This window comes from Sparus aurata, chromosome 9 (assembly GCF_900880675.1).
Source record: "Sparus aurata chromosome 9, fSpaAur1.1, whole genome shotgun sequence".
Classification (NCBI taxonomy): Eukaryota; Metazoa; Chordata; class Actinopteri; order Spariformes; family Sparidae; genus Sparus; species Sparus aurata.
The window spans coordinates 1,933,051-1,953,179 of record NC_044195.1 but is presented as its reverse complement, the minus strand read 5'-3'; the positions used below and the strand labels follow the sequence as shown (position 1 = coordinate 1,953,179).

General features: G+C 43.6%; 2 protein-coding genes across 17 annotated transcripts in view; both read right to left on the bottom strand.

Moving 5' to 3' along the window:
• The window catches only part of lrch1 (leucine-rich repeats and calponin homology (CH) domain containing 1), a 351,529-nt gene that overhangs the window by 157,828 nt on the left and 173,572 nt on the right, over window positions 1–20,129 (bottom strand). The gene's annotated exons all lie outside the window — the stretch shown is intronic.
• On the bottom strand, window positions 2,295–5,952 carry LOC115588357 (uncharacterized). Of its 2 annotated transcripts, XM_030428949.1 has the most exons (4): window positions 5,077–5,952; window positions 3,536–4,605; window positions 3,092–3,260; window positions 2,295–2,886 (listed from the first exon to the last, which is right to left on the bottom strand). In XM_030428949.1, exons 2-4 carry the CDS (start codon window positions 4,008–4,010, stop codon window positions 2,763–2,765), a joined length of 768 nt encoding a protein of 255 aa, XP_030284809.1. In that variant the 5' UTR covers window positions 4,011–4,605; window positions 5,077–5,952; the 3' UTR covers window positions 2,295–2,762. The 2 variants fall into 2 exon arrangements, with proteins under 2 accessions (XP_030284809.1, XP_030284810.1); XM_030428950.1 differs by lacking the exon at window positions 5,077–5,952 and having other exon boundaries at window positions 3,536–4,638.

Sequence of the window (20,129 nt, the reverse complement as noted above, 5' to 3'; positions counted from 1 at the left end):
CTGCTCCCACCCAGCAGGGGGCGCTCAGGCGTCCTCCGTGGACCAGCGGCTCCTGCAGCAGCCAGAAGAGAGAGTCGTGTTGACCCCTCTGTTTCTGCAGCAGCCTCCACACGGTGAAAAGTCCACGATAAAAACCAGGCAGGGTGTGAAACCTCACAGTTTTAAAATCCATTAAGAACACAGAGTCTTGTAATCCCAGGTGCACCACTCCCTGTCCTCCCTCCTCTTTCGGAAGGAAGAGAAGAGCCTGTGGCAGCCAGTGCAGTCTGTCCCAGAATAAGTCCACCAGGACCTTTTGGACCTCTGAGAGCAGATTTGAGGGGGGGTCAACACAAGCCAGCCGGTGCCATAAAAAGGAGGACACCAGACTATTATTGATCAGTGTCCGTCCTCTGAATGACACACTCGGCAAGAACCATCTCCACCTCTTCAGCCTGCCCTGTACAGACTCCAGGACCCCCTCCCAGTTCTTCTTTAAAAACAGTTCATCCCCTAAAAACACTCCCAGATACTTTATCCCACCCGTCTTCAAACACAACTCAGAGAGTCCTTTTTCACTGACACAGCTTCGCTTTTTCCCCAGTTTACCTTAGCTGAAGACAGTTTGTTAAAAACCCCCACATTCTCCTCTAAAACACATATGTCCCTCTGTGTGTTTAAAACCACCACCACATCATCAGCATATGCCGACAGCTTTACGGCCGCAGGACACCCAGGGAAAACCACTCCCGTTAGCTCTTGTCTGAGTTTGTGCAGCAGGGGTTCGATGGCAAGAGAATACAACATTCCTGACAGCGAGCACCACTGCCGCACCTCCCTCTGGACCACAAAAGGAGCAGCCAGACCACCGTTTATTTTCAGTATGCTCGCAACCTCACGGTACAGTACCTGGATCCTGGCTATAAAACCTGGGCTGAACCGAACGCACTGAGCGTGCGCCACAGGTATTTGTGTTCAACCCGGTCGAAAGACCAGTATCTATTGCCAATGAGCCGGAGACTTCCAAGACATGCCGAATTAAAGGAGAACTTCGGTCGATTTAAACATGCAGCTTCATTGCTCAAGCTACCCTTGACTTGCCAGTACCAAAGACACGAACACATTTGGTCCAACCATTACAGAGCTCCGTGAACGGAGACTTAGCACTGACAGCTAACAGCATGGGGTCAGAACTTTACACTGTGTTTTAAGTGTCTTAACATGCTCCACATCTAACACCGAATGTTATGCAACAACAGCAGACACCTTAGCACACAGCACTGTAGTGTGTATGACTCAAAATGAATAAAAAAGTAGTTAAAACAATGTGTTTGTGCAAGGAGCTACTTACCTGTTTGTTGACATCCGTGTGTTCCGGTAGCTAGACCAAACTAGCATATCCATCGAGTGTGCACTTAACAGGCTTAACAGGCTATTGTAAGACTCATGGCTCATGACAGGCTGTAACATGGACATGTACATTATGAACATGAACACGAAAATGCTGGACTACGTTTCCGTCTCCGCCAGTGAGGGAGTAAGTGCACGCTCGACGGATTGACTAGTTTGGTCTAGCTACACTGTAAAAAAAATTCCGTTGTTTTTACGGAAAAAAAATGGCAGCTGTGGTTACCAGAAAAATTTTGTAAAAAATACAGTACAAATGTAAACAACTTTACAGAAAAACTTGTACATTTTACTGGGATTCAGTGTAAAATAAACGATAACTAAATGTAATTTTTTCTGGTATTCAATGTACAATAAACAGTGACTTGATGTAAATTTTACCGGGATTCAATGTACAACAAGCGAAATCTGCATGTAAGTACTACTGAAAAAATGTGTATAAAAGCAGCGTGGTCCTGTTAAATTTTCAGTAAAATACTATGTAATCTACAAGTTTAAAATGTTTTTTTGTGAATTGCTACAGTTTTTTGATGTGAAATTTTCAAGTTGTTCTGTGAAGTTGTTTACATTTGTACTGTATTTTTTACGGGATTATTCTGGTAACCACAGCTGCCAGTTTTTTTCTGTAAAAACAACGGGACATATATATATATTTTACAGTCTTATAGGATTAAAGTTTTTAAAGTCAAATAAACAACTAAACACTAAACAAACTGAATTGCCTGTTAGGATTATTGCTCAGTAAAAAATTTAAACTGTTTTAGACATTACAATTAGAATGAAAACCTCTTAGATGATTTCATTTGACGTTTGCCAGAAACGGGAAAATGTAATCCTGTGAACACAGCTTAAGCATTTATAATGGAAAAGCAATGTATACCTCAAGGACTATACTGACAAAACAAAAACAAACAAATAACTTGCTTCCCCAAGAATTTATTAACCTCAAATGAGTGAGTAAACAAAAAATCTGTCAGATAATGACACTGATGATTACAGCTGAAAATAGAAATGGACCAAAACAGAGATGTCATTTCTCAACATAGTGTACATATTTGTATCATGTACTCTTCCCCCCCCATGTTAAAGGAACCTGTGCGTGTTAGAATGACACTAATTGGCCAATGCCTTTTGCCTTTGAGGCTGCAAGTGTCTGTGTGTGAACCACAATCCAAAGAGTAGAACTAACAAAACATCTGTCAAATAAGAAGACACCGATGAATGACTCGGGCATTGCTACAGCTGCTGGGGGACCCTAACATGGACCCTTGATCATGACATAGCATAACATCATAACATGACTCTTAATCAAAACAACATACCCTGGTCACAATTACACAACACAAACAAACTCTTCTGCTGATGCTTACTGTGCATCACGCCACTCGTGATCTGAAAGATCTTGAATCAATGTAAGGACTCGGGGGGTTCACATGAAGACGGGATGTTTTTGTCTTCTCTACTTTAGTGCCCTTCTCAGGGTTAATGGAGAAAAAACACCTGTGGAAACAAGACAGATAACTGTATTAATAACAAAATATCTTCACATTAACAAAAATCTTCACAATGATAACTTTTTATTCAAGCTATTACTTTAAAGAAACTTATAATAGGTAAAAGTCCCTAAGCCCCAAGTCACCGTAGCAGCTACTTCTAAATAAAGTGAAAATGGTAGATAAACCTAATCAAAACCAAAAAGACACACCTTTGCAGAAACTCCAGGGTTGATGCCAGGCATGATGGGTAATGTATGGTGAAGCAATAGTAACTCCCAAACATCAGGCATAGGGCAGAAACGAAGGAGGGGATGTTGTCCTGTACAATGTTTCGATCCACACTCAACATGAAGCGATTTGCAGAATAGCAGGATTGTCCTGAAAAAATGTAAACACAAGGAAGGCGGACACAATTCAAACTTAATTAAAACAAGACACAAAACTATTCTAGCATCATTTTTAGGAATCAGTGAGTGTGCAGGGTGTGGGACAGACATATTAGGCCTTTCAAAATCCACTTTGACTAATTTTAAGAGGTAACTATATCAAGAAACATTGTGCAAGATAAATCTGTGCCAAAATAGAAATGAGAGAAAGGAAAGGAATAAAGAAATACAGAATGAGAGAGAGACTGAAAGATATTTTTAACTTACCACACACAACAATCGTCGGAGTCGAGGGAAGTTGGTCCATCTGTACTTCCCCTGCCAGGCATGTATCCTCGACATAAACGAACATGGCGTCTTCCTTTTCATCAAAGTAGGACAGCAGAAGCAACACCATGTCTTTGAGGTCTTCAGAAAAACCACTCAGCTCTCCCCTCATCACTTGATACTTTGTTACAGCCTGTAGGAGCTTTCTGCTCTCGTGCATACAAACTGTGTTCATGTAGTTGAGGAGCCTATTCCCCTTCAGCTCCAGATTACGTGAGAAAACCTCTTTCAGCCCAAGTCCGGTTAGCTCCTGAAAGTGGACTGCCATACCAAGCTCATTAAACAAAAACGGCCACTCATCAAGGAGGTTCTTGATATTTTGCCCCTGGTTGACTTTTTTGCGCTGCGTGTAAAAGGTCAACTTCATGAGACGTTTGACCTCGTCTGGATGAACATCAGGTTGCTGAGACATCATCTTCAGTCTTTCTTCATGTTCTTGCTGGCTCTCTGGGGTCTCTCCAAGGGGCAGGAATTTCAGATTCCAGTTAATGCACCCATAGGTGTCCTGGACTGCTGCTCTCTGCTCTTGAGAGACTTCATCTGTGTCATCTGTGTCAGAGTGATGCTTTCTTTTTCTTATTTTTGGGGTTGTAGATCGCCTCACATTCTCTATCCTATTTTGAAGCTGTTTGACAAGAGAATGATACCCTGCCCCAATCACATCTCTATTACGTCTTGCAAAGACTTAGGATATTTTGCCACCATCTTTTTTGCAACTTCTGTGGAGCTCCTTTTGTTAATGCGAGACCTATTTTGTATCGTCTCAGAGACCACGATTCGGACCATCTCCCGCCTCATTCGTGGATTTGGTTGTTTCCCTCTCTCAAGCGACTGTAAAAGTTCCTCTGGGAACTTGTCCCACGGTATCAAAAAAGTATCCACCCAGTCTACATTAGGGCTTTGGCAGTTCTTGGAGGAGGTTGAGGATGAACTTCTGGGTGAAGACTCCAAGGATATGGGAGGTCCTTCTGAAGCAACAGCAAATGAGCTATCCGTTTCAGGAGTCAGGCCTGCAAACACACACACCAGCCAATTACAAAAAAAACACACACACAAAAAAAAAAACACGTTAACGATAACACTTCTCTAAGAAATATACACCTTTTTTATCAAATGCAATGAAATTAAACACATATGCAATTTTAGGTTTTTTTTTTCTTTTTTTTTTTTTAACATTTTTAACCCATGAACTTGAGATTTTACCAAACAATGAAAAATATTTATTCTAACCTTTTTAACCTTCTTCTACCAAATCCTATTTAGCCATATATTTATCATCAAACTATTTACTATATTGTACCTGCACAATTGTACCTGGGCTATAGAGAGAAAAGTTGAATTGCTTTTTCTAGACAGTGCAATAATGAGGACATCTTGTTGTTATCAGGGCCCAAATGTGAATGCTACTACATTCCTGATTAATCTTTTGTGCAGGTTACTTTGGGCACTGGTTGCATCCTGTACTGCAAAACTTGACTTACATCTTAGCTTCCAAGCAGCAAGTAATTTTCGGGCTTGAATGGGCCGCGACACTGTCAGCAAATCGGCTTCCTCGATGAACTTAAAGTCATCAGATGTCTCAACCCCGAGGGATTGTAAATGCTCTTCTAGAATGTCTTTATTGTTCTCTGAAAAGTCAGGCAGGACCTCAGTTATAGTGCTGCGTAGAAATGTTTGCTACATGTCAGGCCTTTCTAGAATAAGAAAGAATGATATCAGTTTCAAAATGCAAGAAATGTACAACTAGTCAAGTATCAATGTACATACAAACAAGAGGAACTTCAACTTTAAGTATGACTGGGTAAGGATATATACTTTCTGTACTTCAAAAAAGGAAAAACGATCATTTTCATGTTCCTCAAATAGTATTATATGATGTACCTTTGTACTGTATGTCTGTGGAAACACTAGTATTGTGTTCTGAAAAGCCAAACTCACTCACTGCATGTTTAATTGCATCACTGTAAAGGCTGGGATAAAAAGTACAACTGTCTTTGACTTGCAGAAGCTGACTGCAGCCTGGCCCAGCTGAAAGATATGCCTGAAACATTTGATGTCTCTCGGATAACGCTAGGCATATGTTTTTAAAGTTTTTTAAATGCCTTGCACATCTCTTGAAGTAGCTGTGTTTACTTTCGAAACGCATGGTCCATACTCTAATTAAGGGGCCGAATTTCAAAATGAGTGCCGGATAATGACGCATGAAATGGTGTTTGGGTTTTAGTATAGTCTCAGGAAATAAACACTTTCTTGATTCCAAATATTCTTGGATTATAATGTCAAGATAGGCTACTTGGGACAACGAAATCTTTTGTGCACAAATCATATCAACAATATCTTTAAGCTGCAGAGTTAACTGCCACACATCATCTTCTGGATTTTGGACTTTGTCACCAATTAACACAGGCAGCAACCTTAATAAATTCCAGTTCTGGATAGCTTGACCTGAAAGCTTGGACCCCTCAGAGTTGACAGCATCAGATCCCTTGTACTTGAACTGCTTGATGCGTCGGTTCAACACTGAATATGTAAACCATTTCTTTTTCTTGATGATACTTCAAATACAGTGCAACATCATAAGATAAGACACCCTCAAATATGTCGTGGCCTAAACAAGGTGGGAGACCAGGCTGGCAAACATGAAAAGACTTAAGAGCATTGAAAACAGAGTTTACCTTTATGCCTCTACTGCCTTGTCCGTCTTCAGCTTGTAGAACTGCAGAATCATAACTTTCAGGAGTACGCTGTGGACCACAAACATTTGGATCATTCTCAAACTCGGTTCTTGTTATTTCACAGTATCTGCAAAAGTACACAGAGCGGCTAAAGTTTTCAGTGAACCCGCAATCATGCACATTTTGCATCTCTTCAACGATTGTCTGTATTGTTGAAGCTGGAAGAAGGAGCTGCCCTTGCAATTTTAGGTAGAATAAACAGACATTCCTAAGAAAAGTCTCATTGAAATCCTGTGGCAATTCACTGCTTTCATTTGTTGTGGCATCATTTGAGCTCTGGGGAACATCTTCACATGCACTGACAGCAGAGGGCTGAGAAACATTTTCCCTGTACTTGTCACTTATACTATCCACTGAACACGCTCTGTGTTTTCGTGACATATGAGCAGTAAATGATGATTTAACAGTGAATGTATTTTCACAACTTGTTACTGGACATGCCACAGGTCGCCCCTCCGCTATATGCTCTTTTAGGTGGGAAATAAGCTCTTTGACTGTGTGAAATGGGCACTCACACAGCGAAATAGCACACTTAAAATCTGTAAAAACGGCTCCAGCAGTAACAGAGGTGCAGGTGCGTTGTGAACTCGATAGAAATTACCTTTAAAAGCGGCATAGGTACAAAAAGTCCGTTTGCAGTCGGTGCTGACACATTTGAAAAACGGATGGGGTTCGTTCCTATTGATTTTACAATGCAGCACGTAACCCCTCAAGGTTTCTAATGTTTTGCTGCAGAAGTTGCAAGTTAACATTTTTGCTAAACTTCCTAAACCACCGCTTCACAACCGCATGAAACGAGCGCGAATTCAATGTAAAGTAGTTAGCTGTGACCAAGTAACGTTAATCAACTGTTGCATGTAAAACCACCGCTTCACAAACAACAGCATAAAACGAGCGCGAATTCAATGTAAAGTTGTTAACGTTAGCTGTAACCAAGTACAAGTACATGTAAAACCACCGATTCACAACACATCATAGTAACATTACCATAGTTAGCTAAGGTTAGCTTGCCTATTGCTAGTTCTACACGCCAAATTTCAGCTCCCACATGGCAACAACTGAAAGGAAAAAAGCGAACTGCAAGAGTTCAGTAAACCCCCTAACTTGACGTTATTACTGCGACTGACAATTTCTCTCACAGACAGATGTTATCTCTTTTTTCTTATCGCACATATCATGCATTTAAAGTTTAAGAATCAGCTTACCTGAACAACCGATGCTTTCACAGACTGGGCGCGCTGTCTGCAGCCTTCAGCCGTTAGCTCAGTGGTCGTCACAACAGCGACGTCAGAGAAAAACTTTCTACTGCTCAGTGAGTGGTCGAGGAATGAGCACAGCTAGTTTGAAATTCAAACACAGCCGTTTGTTTTTTGCGGGAATGTAAAAAAATGTAAAGCATTAATAACATTTAAAATTAACTTAAGGCACCATAAGAATTAAATGACACAATCCTGTATTGAAAAAACAGGCCTATGTAACAGTAGCCAGCTGGGACTCTAGCTGGTACTAGCTGTGCAGTATGTACGTTGGTAAACCTCACTTCCCAACACGTCAAAACAGCTGCTGGCCGCAGGGCAATTGAAGTAGCGGTTAGTGTTCTCGACCCGCGATCCGTGTCTGTGATTAGAGTTCAGTGGTAGCAGTAACTAGCTTACATCAAATTCGCGGGTTTGGTAAACATTTCCATGGTAACAACGAGCTCCACCAATCAGAGACGTTGCTATTACACTAAAGGATTGTGGGTAGTGTAGTACTTTTCCATGAAATCGCAAATAAAACATGTTTTTCTCAAAACAAGATTGATATCATACGGACTTGTGACTTCTACAGGATCATATATCATCGTTTCACAATCTGACAGATCATATTAAGTCTACTTTGGATGGTTACGAAATTATGGCCAATAATCAAAATCTCTATGCAGAATTTGAATGGCATTTTCTCTTCAAGGCCTGGTTGAGCTGCCAATCGGGGAGACTGGTTATACCTATGTGGTTTTACTGTATGCCTATAGAAATATTCTTATCTGTAACAAATTAGTAAAATGTAATATGGTTTCTTTTGGCACAAACAAAATGTACCAGAGAGCCTACTGACAAAAAATGTTATTCTAACACTGCTATGATGTAATTTTAACTGTATCGTATTTTTTTTTTGTATTACAGTTTAATCTGTGTTTAAACTACAGTAATTTGTAAATTCTTAAAAAAAATATGATCTTTTCAACATATTCCTACTGTCAAATTAACAGTTGTATTTGGTTCTGAGTTTTACAACATATTAATGTAAATTACACATGGCTTCATTGTTTTTGTATTTACAGTTTTTTTTATGTCATGATTTTACAGAAATTCATTGTTAATTCTACAGACATTTTTTACAGTGTACCGGAAGACACGGATGTCAACAAACAGGTATGTAGCTGCTTGCACAAACACACTGTTTTAACAGTTTTTTTCAGTTTGAGTCATACACGCTACAGTGCTGTGTGCTAAGGTGTCTGCTGATGTTGCATAACTTTTGGTGTGAGATGTGGAGCATGTTAAGATGCTTAAAACACAGTGTAAAGTTCTGACCCCATGCTGTTAGCGTTCAATGCTAAGTCTCCGTTCACGGAGCTCTGTAATCAAATGTATTCGCGTCTTCGGTACTGGCAAGTCAAGGGTAGCTTGAGCAATGAAGCTGCATTTTTAAATCGACCGAAGTTCTTCTTTAAAGTGACGTCACTTATTAGCCTGCCGGGCACACAGTAAGTCTGGTCCATATGGATGACCTCAGCCATCACCTCCCTGAGCCTCAACGCCAGCGCCTTGGACAGGAGCTTGTAGTCCCCACACAGCAGGGAGACCGGCCTCCAGTTCTTTATGTGTTGTAAGTCTCCTTTCTTTGGGAGCAGTGTGATGACGGCTCTCCTGCAGCTCAAAGGTAGACGCCCACCCTGAAAGCTGTCCTGGAACACCTCCAACATGTCCCGACCCAGTAACGGCCAGAAAGCTTTGTAAAAGTCCACAGGTAGACTGTCGATGCCTGGAGCCTTCCCGTTGGCCAGGCTCATGAGGGCCACATGGAGCTCTTCGGCGGTCAGCTCGGCGTCCAGCTCTGGGTCTTCCACCAGCTCCGTGTTGTACAGTCCTTTGTAGAACTGGGTGGCGTACCTACTGATGTCGGTGGTTTCAGTAAAAGAGGAGCCATCTTCGGAGCGCAGACAGTGTATTATCTTCCTCTGGCCGTTCCTGCGCTCCAGGCCAAAGAAGAACTGTGTAGGGGCGTCCATCAGGGAGGCGTTCAGGAAGCGTGAGCGGACCAGAGCTCCCTGTGCGGTTATGCCCAACAGGTTGGCTAAAACAGACTTTTTACTTTTAAGGACTTCAACATTCCCCTGATCTCCTGTACAGCCCAGTAACATCTGTACCTCTGTCTCCAGGTCCTGAAGGGATCTGGTAATGTACTTGGTGACATTGCGAGTATACTGTTTACAAAATTGCTGAATAAGGGTTTTTCCAACATCCCACCACTGCTGCACTGAGAAGAAAGAGGATATCTTTTCCCTGTGTAAAACCCATAAAAAACTAAAAGCCTCTCTAAAAGAACGATCTGATAAGAGAGCTGTGTTAAAAATACCAATAAGCGCTGGAGGTCTTCACATTCCGAATGTAAAAAGAACACTGAACCAGAAAGTGATCAGACACACCAACTGGGATGATGTGACAACTCTTAAAAATACTAAAATGATGTTTAAAACAGTAAAAGCGGTCCGGCCTGGCCAGAGACAGGGTGTTGTCTCTGCAGTGAGTCCAGGTGTACTGTTAGTCGTGCTGTTAAAACCTCTCCACACATCCTTCAGCTCATGAGTCTCCATGAGACGTCTGAGCCGGGCAGAGGAAGCAGGATGAGGCTCCAGATGATTCCTGTCTAGTTTAAAATCCTCAGTGCAGTTAAAATCACCACCCAAGAATAGATAATCATCAGCACACTTGTGTACAACATCACATAAAACATTAAAAAAGTTCATCCTTGCAGCACTTAAAATCGGGGCATAAACACAAATAAAACGACCTTTACGTTTTCATATAGAGCCTTAAAATGTGTCCAGACATGATGTCCATCACCTCTACAGAGCGAGGAGTAAAAGCTCTGGAGAAGAGGATCCCCACCCCGGCACTGTTGGACTGCTTGTGGCTGAGGAAGACCTCCCCTGGCCACTCCCTCTTCCAGTCCCCCTCGTTGGCAGAGTCACTGTGGGTTTCCTGGACAAACACCACATCCAGGTTTTTTAACTGGAACAGTTTAAAAACAGAGGCTCTCTTTGCGGCACTACGAGCTCCATTAATATTAATGGACCCAATATTAATATTCGCCATGGATTTATTAGATTCTGCGGCTCTAACAGAGAGACAGACAACAACTAAGAGGAGGATGTATTTAAAAATCCTCATAATACTCCTCTTCATCAACATCATCATCATCATCATCAGCAACACCACCCACACCAGTACCACTGCAGATAGCTCTGGCTTTGGTCACCAGTTTCTTTAGCCTGAACACCTCCAGTTTATCAAAAGCATCCTGTCTCCAGAACTGAGCCACATATCCAATAAAACCAGTGAGATTGGGGAAGAAGTGCTGCAGCTGAACATGCCTCTGACCTTTAGTCTGTGCTAAAAACTGTTTGATGGCCTCTACAGAATATGAGGCAGTTTGCGCTGCCTGAGAGGCAGTCAGCTCTTCCTCCTCCTCTTCCTCCTCAGAGGCAGCTTGGAGCACCCTCCTTGTTTTAGCCTCGTTCTGCGTCTTTCTACCACCCCGTTTTTTCCGTTTGTTCGTTTTACTGTGAGACCTGTGTCATCACGGATGTCCTCCATCACCACGTTATATAAAGCACTGTCACCATCACTGCACACTTTCTGTCCTTCCTTTTCTTCCATTTGATTCTTTCTCACTGAATTATCACTCGTAACTTTTACAGTCTGACCCTCCTTTGTTTTTTCCTGCATGTTTAACCCATCTTGCCCAGTTTTCTTTGCATCCTGCGATGCAACCAACAGGTGAGCATGTCTCACCTGGATGCTCCTCCTCAGCTCGATCCGCCACCGGCCGATCCGAGCCCGAGACAGCAGCCTCTGTCGCCGGCAGACCCGGTCCCGAGCCGCCGGCCGATCCGAGCCCGAACCGCCGGCCTCCGCAGCCGGCGGACCCGGTCCCGAGCCGCCGGCCTCCGCAGCCGGCCGATCCGAGCCCGAACCGCCGGCCTCCTGCCTGGCTTCGGGACAAGCCCGAATCCGGTGCCCCTCAGCCGCACACCCAAAGCACTTCATTGTCTCTGAAGTTACAAAGATGACATAATTAAACCACTCAATATTAAAAGTCAGAGTCAGGTTCAGGTGAGAAGTAGCATCTTTTGGCAGCATGTAAACAGACCTTCTGTGACACACGACGTGCTTTAGCTTCTGTGATCTGCATCCCAACGGAACCATCTTTATTGGGGACACCAGCTGTCCGTACCGGGACAGCGCTGTGGACAGATCCTCGTTTTTTTATAAACGGTGGAGCGTTGGAGATCATGATCTTTTTGGCAGGACTCACTAGTGGAAACACCGGAGTGAAAGTGTCTACAACAATTCCACATTCAACCACCTGCTCCACTTTTCTCACTTCATCCAGAAACATGACCACGGCGCTGTTCATGCGAGAGGCCGATTTGATGCTCTCAAATCCAACCACCTCTCCCACAGCTAAGGCGACCTCCTCCACGGTGTACGGAGACCCGGCACCCACCTTGATGCCGTGTCTCCGCGACAACCGGGAGAGATCACCGCCGCCGCCCACCATTGGGTGTGAGGCGCCAACCAGCCAGACAAAGCCTGACCGGCAAACTCACAAAAACACCCTAAAACCCCCCCAAAAACACACCAACACTTAGCAACAAGACCACACTAATATTAAAGAAAAAAAGACAGCAAAGAGATTAGAAATAGATCGAAACAACTCAATACAGCCGTTCTCACACCGCTCAACGCACTCACTCCGTCATTCACTCAGAGAGAGAGAGAGAGACTTGCACACAGAAGACATACAGTACATTTCCATGTGTTTTAAGTACATTTTTAATTTGCACATAAAAAAACACAGTTTGTATTAATTTGTGGCATCAGGCTGAGTGTAGAGGTCGATGATGAATTAGTCGGCATCTTCATATTAAAAGGTGGTGCCAAAACAGTTGAGATCTCTACACACTGGTCATACCATCAGCAAGTAAAAGGAGTTAGAACTGGCTCTAACAAGTGATTAAGAAATATATAAGAGTTTTGGTATTAGCGTATTGTATTAATAATCAGATGTGTACAATGATGTGATAACAATGAAGTTATGATGAAGTTATAATGAAGTTATAAAAATGAAAAACAGTAACAGAATCAAATGAAGAGATTAATCAGACAGAGGAAATTTACAAGCTGAAGTGGGGTAAAGCTTAGGATTCCACAGTGAGTTTGCATAGAAAAAGAGGAACAACAGCTTACTAGTACATCATTGTGCTACTGGAAGTGGCTGCATGGCCTTATAAGGAAGTAAGCAAAATCTCCCTCATAAGCAAAAGATGGCCAACTGAAAGAGTATAAAAAATGCAGCACTAGGGCAGACAAATAGACTTCAAAAGATTTGCAATTGGATCCAAGGATAACAGAGTACAAGGAGGATTAACCTTTACTGTGGATTATAATTTGGACATAATTTAGTTTTGGCTGTCTGATCTAAAATGTGTTAGTTTTGTGTCCTCGGCTTACTTATGTTTTGGTGAGCCTGGCAGCCCTGTTTCACGGCTTTGTTTCTTTAGTGGTAGTTTGGGTGACCCTAGGTTAGAGGGGAGAACCCAGGTCCTATGACCCTTTGTGGGTTGGCCTGGGTGGCTCCCCTTCCTTTTGTTTTTTTTTATTCTTTTGGCCAGCTCACCAACCTCTTGGGTTACTAAAAGTCTCTGTGATCAATAAATGGACTGATTATCGTTACTGTATTGTCTACTCGATTATGTTGGGCCCTCGGGGGGACGAGCTACATTAGGGGGTCGTAACAGCAAGCAACCCCTCAAACCTCCTGAGGAAACCACAGTCCTACCATGATATAACTCAATATTATTCTATAGCAAGGCAATAACCCTAAACAAACCTCAAAGAAGCACCTGGAGTCCAAAGAAGACTAAGGAGCTAGGACTGCCACAGACTTTGGATGGATGGATGGACTGATGGATGGATGGATTGATGGATTGATGGATTGATGGATTGATTGATTGATTGATTGAGTGATTGATGCATTTAAGAAGCAGTGGAACATGATGGCAGTGTGCGTGTGTGGCAGAGGTTAGCAGTTCAAATGTCAAGTGCCAGTTAATACACAGTGTTTACAGTTTGCCCATTAATAAACTCAGCAACTCCTTAAAACCCAAGAAGTTCCTATGTAATGGTTACCAGCCGCTGGAGTGAAGTAGAGGGAGATTCTATGACATTACAAACACTAGCACACTTTTCTAGGCTATAAAATGTAGACTTGAAGCGTACATAAATGTTACAGCTCCATGTCACAGTTACAGCCATGAGACACATCTAAGACGTGAACCAGCAGGAGCTCGTAGTGTCATCTACATGGATTAAAACAATAGTGTATCTGTTGCAAGTGAAAAATTAGATTGACACAGGGAAGTGTTCAAGACGAAATCTGTTTTTTCAGCATCATCTTAATTTAATGGTTTGGTAATTTTTCAGGGCTTGCTGACCAATCTTGACCTGAGAAGACAATGACAAGTAATCATACTAAGAGCCAGGCCTGAGGTCCTGAAGGAGCTGCGGAGGAGACGCCGTGGCTGCAGAGCCGGAGTGAAACGGAGGGTGAAGAGGAGGAGACACAGACCGGCTGTACCGGCGATCGTCATGGGAAACGTGAGGTCTCTGGGGAACAAGACGGATGAGCTCGCCGCACTGATAAAGGCTCAGAGGGAATATCGTGAATGCAGTGTGTTGTGTTTCACGGAGACATGGCTTCACTCTAACATCCCGGACCACAGCGTGGCGATTCCAGGCTTCAGCACTGTTCGGGCGGACAGGGACGTAACAAGCAGCGGAAAGAAAAAAGGAGGAGGGATTGCACTGTACGTGAGTGAGAGGTGGTGTAATCCCGGACATGTTCATGTGAAGAAACGTCTCTGTACCCCGGACATTGAACTGTTGACTGTGGGGATGAGGCCTTATTATTTGCCCCGGGAGTTCACATCCGCCATCATTATCGGTGTGTACGTTCCTCCTTCAGCTGATGCAGCGCTGGCCTGTGACGTCATCCACTCCGCTGTTGCCCAGATACAGACGCAGCATCCTAACGCATTTATTGTCATCACTGGGGATTTTAATCATGTCTCACTGGATAAAACCCTTCCAACATTTCACCAGTATGTTGACTGCCCCACCAGAGACTGTAACACACTGGATCTGTTGTATGCAAATGCTAAGGATGCATACAGTCCCACAGCCCTCCCCCCTCTTGGAAGATCTGACCACAACCTGGTTCTGCTGACCCCTAAGTATATGCCTCTTGTTCAGCGGCAGCCTGTCCACACTAGGAGCGTGAGGAGGTGGACTCAGGAGGCTGCTGATGCACTACAGGACTGCTTTGAGTCGACAGACTGGGATGCACTTGTTGAGCCACATGGAGAGGATCTGGACAGCATGACCGACTGCATCACAGAATACATCAGGTTCTGTGAACACACCACCATGCCAACCCGGCCTGTACGCTGCTTCCCTAATAATAAGCCGTGGATCACCAATGACCTGAAAGCCCTTCTTAACAAGAAGAAGAGGGCGTTCAGGTCTGGAGACAGGGAAGAACTGAGGAGAGTGCAGCATGAACTCAGGGATATGCTGAGGGCCTGTAAAGACGCCTACAGGAGGAAGTTGGAGGCCAAACTCCAGCAGAACAATGTGAGGGATGTGTGGACTGGTATGAAGCAGATCACTGGGTGTAAGGTGAGCGGCAGACAGTCATCGGGCAGCCTGGAGAGGGCAAACGAGCTGAACAGATTCTTCAATAGGTTCAGCTCACAGCATTCTGTCGTCTCCCTGACACCTCCAGACCCCCACACACCCTCACTGCCCCAAATGCTTCCTCCTCTCCCCCCTCACTCCCCTGCTGTGAGCTCTCCTGTGCAGCACCTCTCCTCCTCCTCCACCTCTTCTTCCTCCTCCACCTCTTCCTCCTCCACCTCCTCCTCCTCTACCTCCTTCTCCTCCACCTCCTCCTCCACCTCCTCGTCCTCCACTGAAGACACCAGCAGCCTCCCCCGCATGACTGTGACTGCAGGCCAGGTTAGGAGACAGCTGGAGAGACTCCACCAGCAGAAGGCTGCAGGTCCTGACGGTATCAGCCCCAGGATCCTGAAGACATGTGCCAGCCAGCTGTCTCCTGTCCTACAACACCTCTACAACCTGAGCCTGGGTCAGGAGAGAATACCGGTGCTTTGGAAGACTTCCTGCCTGGTTCCTGTTCCAAAGAAGTCGACACCATCAGACCTCAATGACTATCGACCAGTGGCCCTCACATCTTACGTCATGAAGGTGCTGGAGAGACTGGTTTTGGCCAACCTGAGGCCGCAGGTGAGAGCCCTGCTAGACCCTCTGCAATTTGCTTACCAGCCCCACTTGGGAGTTGATGACGCTGTCATCTTCCTGCTGCAACGAGCCCATTCGCACCTGGATGGTGGAGGAGGCACTGTGAGAATCACATTCTTTGATTTCTCTAGTGCTTTTAACACCATTCAGCCACTGCTACTGGGGGAGAAGTTGCGGGTGATGGGTGTAGACGACACAATGATCTCCTGGATTACTGACTACCTGACAGGCAGGCCACAGTTTGTCCGTATGGGCAGTGTTCTGTCTGATGCGGTGGTTAGTGATACAGGAGCTCCACAGGGGACTGTACTGTCTCCTTTCCTGTTCACCTTATACACCACTGACTTTCAGTACAACACCGGGTCGTGTCACCTGCAAAAGCTTTCTGACGACTCGGCTGTTGTTGGGTGTATAAGTGAGGGACAGGAGGAGGAGTACAGGGCACTGGTAGACAACTTTGTGGAGTGGACTGGACAGAATCACCTGCGGCTGAACATCAGCAAGACCAGAGAGATGGTGATAGATTTCAGGAAGAAGAGGAAGACGGCTTTCCAACCTCTGTGCATTCTGGGAAAGGATGTGGAGGCGGTGGAGGATTACAAGTACCTGGGTGTTACCATCAACCACAGACTGGACTGGAGATCTAACACTGAAGCTGTTTACAAGAAGGGGATGAGCAGACTTTACTTCCTGAGGAAGCTGAGATCCTTCAACGTGTGCAGCAAGATGTTGGAGATCTTTTATCAGTCTGTGGTGGCCAGTGTACTTTTCTTTGCTGTGGTTTGTTGGGGAAGCAGCATTGGAGCCAGCGACACCAACAGACTCAACAAACTGATCAGGAAGGCTGGCTCTGTGATTGGCTGCAAACAGGACACTCTGGAGGCTGTGGTGGAGAGGAGGACACTGAAAAAACTGTTATCCATCATGGATAATCCTCTCCACCCTCTCCAACTCACACTGGTCAGACAGCGGAGCACCTTCTCCGGAAGACTGCTTCAGCTTCGCTGTCGAAGCAACAGATACAGGAAATCTTTCCTGCCACAATCCATCACTTTATATAATAACTCTCTCACCTCTGCCTGACAGAGAACTCTGGTCTCTCTACTGTTTTGCTGTATATATTATTATTGTTATAGTATATTTTGCATATTTTGTTTTGTTGTATATATTATTATTGTTTATAGCACACTGTGCACTGTATATATACACTATGTATATATTGGATTCTATTTATGTGTTTTAAGTGTTTTATTTGCTGACCCACTACTGCTGTAACAAAATAATTTCCCAGTCTGGGATAATTAAAGTAATTCTATTCTATTCTATTCTAAGAGCAGGGCATGTGAGCGTAGCGGAGCACGGAGCAAGCACGGAGCGGAGCGTGCAAAATATAGTCGGAGCGCAGAGCGGGTTTTGATCCAAAGGCCAGAGCGATGGTTCCGTTTCGCTCCAGTTCCGTTCCGATACCGCTCTCCACGAGTCTAGGGCATGCACAAGTCCACACAGACTCACGTGTGCCTTCAAGCAGGTCATTCGTTGAGAGATGGAGTTTGTAAAATATTTCGAAAAGCAAGCAGACGGTCATATAGGTCATATCAGGAATTGCTCCTTCTTATAAATTTGAGCGAGCGTGGAGCGATTTCACCGGAGCTGAATGAAATTTTAGGTGAGTGGAGAGCAGTCTTTGAGCGGAGCTGTCTGGTTTAACTTTGAGCGATGGAGCGAAGGAGCAAACACCCACGTAAGCGGGTAGCGGAAATTCTCGCCACTCAGCTCCGCTCACATGCTCTGACTAAGGGTGTAGCAGATACTTTGCCTCTTATCAACTCATAGAGCCATCATCCCTTGATGGTCGAAGAGGGCTTGTTAACGATGCTGCAGCGACAGCATTTAAATGGAATCGCTACAGTGTTTAAAATACCATGGCACTGTGTGTGGGCAAGAGTAGAGCAGCTTATTGAATCTGAGAAGCAAGAATGAAACATTGCTGCCACAATGGTTCAAGGGATTGTGTTACAGCAGTTTGCTGGCTCAGGTGCTGACATCTGTTTAATAAATTGTATCTATTTCCGCAGTTTGACAACGACAGCGACATACTGACAACAATATATTTGCCTACTGCATGATATGTTTTATGCAGACACACTGTTGGTAAAAATAGTTTACAAATACAGCACAAAATGACTCCTTAAAGCTGCTGTAAGCATTATTGTTGTTTTAGCTAACTTCCAATATCCTCCCTTCTTTTTACGTCACCACATGAAGTGGGAGTGGTAAGCACAAGATGTAGCAGCTGACAGGAGGAGCCTGCTTTCTGCGCATTCAATAGCACACCGGACCACCCCTTTATGGAGTTGTCCTAATTAGATAAAGAGGGTGGGATTCCAGAATTCTCTTTCAAGGGGAAAGAAAGACATGGGTTACTGAAGACACACTCTACAAGACTGATTACTTTTACTGAATGTAAAGCTAGACCACCTGTCGCAACTGGGAAACAGGTGATCTGCGAGCGAAAATTCAGCGAGAGGCCCAGTTGCGCTAATGCGTAGGGATATGGAGGTTCTACGGTTGAGAAAATGTAGTGCCAACAGGGCGGTCTGACGGCGATGTAAAGCGGTGTGAATTTTCTCTATACAACGTACACTTGAACTGATATAGATTTTTTTAGGTGGGCCTTGTTTTGGGTGGTTAAAATTCACTCTGCATCTGGACTCCGTTCACTGCAGTAGAAAGCTGAGCGTCTGGGCTGGAGCGGCTCTCTGCTTCTCCAAACTGAGGCTGCGCTGATCGGTGATTACGATAGGGAACAGACCGACTATAAATATGTACTTTATATGACGCCACTTCAAAAAACCCGAACTATCCCTGTAAGAGTAGCCCATCCCTTAAGGCAGTCTTCTTAAATGAGCAGCCCTATAATGAGCTCTATTTGACCTCCTCATCATTTCATTAGTTGTCAATGTAGACCATTCATTAGTTACTATATGTCTGATGTTAAATACTATTATTTCATTAAAATATATAAACCAGGCAAGGAATTTAAATGTAAAACTGAAATAAAGGATGTGTTAGGGCCATTTTGCTTCATTCTGATTAATTCTATGATACTTTTATGATATTATTGTTTGATTAATTACCTTGACAACTGTAAGAGTATTTACTTGATTATTTTGATGTTATTTATGGATATGGATATGTATGGTTGAATTTCCCCATGCTGTCCTTATGTATGAGGGGAGTGACCTAATCCTCTAAATGACTGAGTAATTGCAAACACATCAACGTGAAAAGGGGAGAGCGGTATTGTTTTTTGACCGCACACACCCAGGCAAACTTTTTAATGCATGTGTTCAAGACTGAACGCATGCATTAAATGATAAAACGGATATGATGCAACGCAACTGAGATCTCCGTGACTGATCGTTACAAACAGTGGTGCATCAGACACCCCATCCCCAACAAAGGCTGTCTAAATCAATTGAAAATACACCAAGAAGACATTACAGGATGCTAAATGCATCATTGTGTTATAAAAATGTCCTCCTTCTAAGATTAGAACGCATGAAAAAAAGATCCATTTTTTTTTTCCTGTAACTCTTGTTTACACAAGGCTAATTTTTCAAATTGTGAAAATCGATAAACACAGTGGGAAAAACATAATAAGGTTAAGTTTTAACATCTTATATTTCTTTCTTATATTTACAGTGTCTATTTTAGTATTTTATTTATATCTTTATCTTTATCCTGTTTCCATTCATGCTGTATTTCTGTTTCTGCTTTGCACATAGCATTAGAACAAAAACAATTTTCCCCCGGGGATTAATAAAGTATTCTGATTCTGATTCCGATTCAGATATAGCAAATGTAAAAGTCCCGCCCCTTGGCATTAGACTTTTATTTTTATGGCCTTTCAAAAAACATAATTGAATAGGCCTGGCTTAAGGAGGAAAGTACATTTTTTGTTTAATATCCCACAGACAGCTGTTTTAACTAATTAATATGCTTTTTCTTTTCCTTGTCTTCCTGTTGGTTGGTTTTAGGGAAAGGGACCTGGCACATTGATTCAAGATTTTTAACAACTGCAATGGGGTCTCAATGCACTTGGCTTACACCTACACCACCACGTGCAAGCTTACCTCCCTGAGGAAT

Excerpts from the sequence above, each read along its gene's own strand:
- LOC115588357 (XM_030428949.1), bottom strand. The coding sequence starts at position 4,010 with ATGATGTCTCAGCAACCTGATGTTCATCCAGACGAGGTCAAACGTCTC. Across the intron at positions 3,261-3,535 it reads TCCGACGATTGTTGTGTGTG|GACAATCCTGCTATTCTGCA; the intron begins GTAAGTTAAAAA and ends ACATTTTTTCAG. Across the intron at positions 2,887-3,091 it reads ACCCTGGAGTTTCTGCAAAG|GTGTTTTTTCTCCATTAACC; the intron begins GTGTGTCTTTTT and ends TTGTTTCCACAG.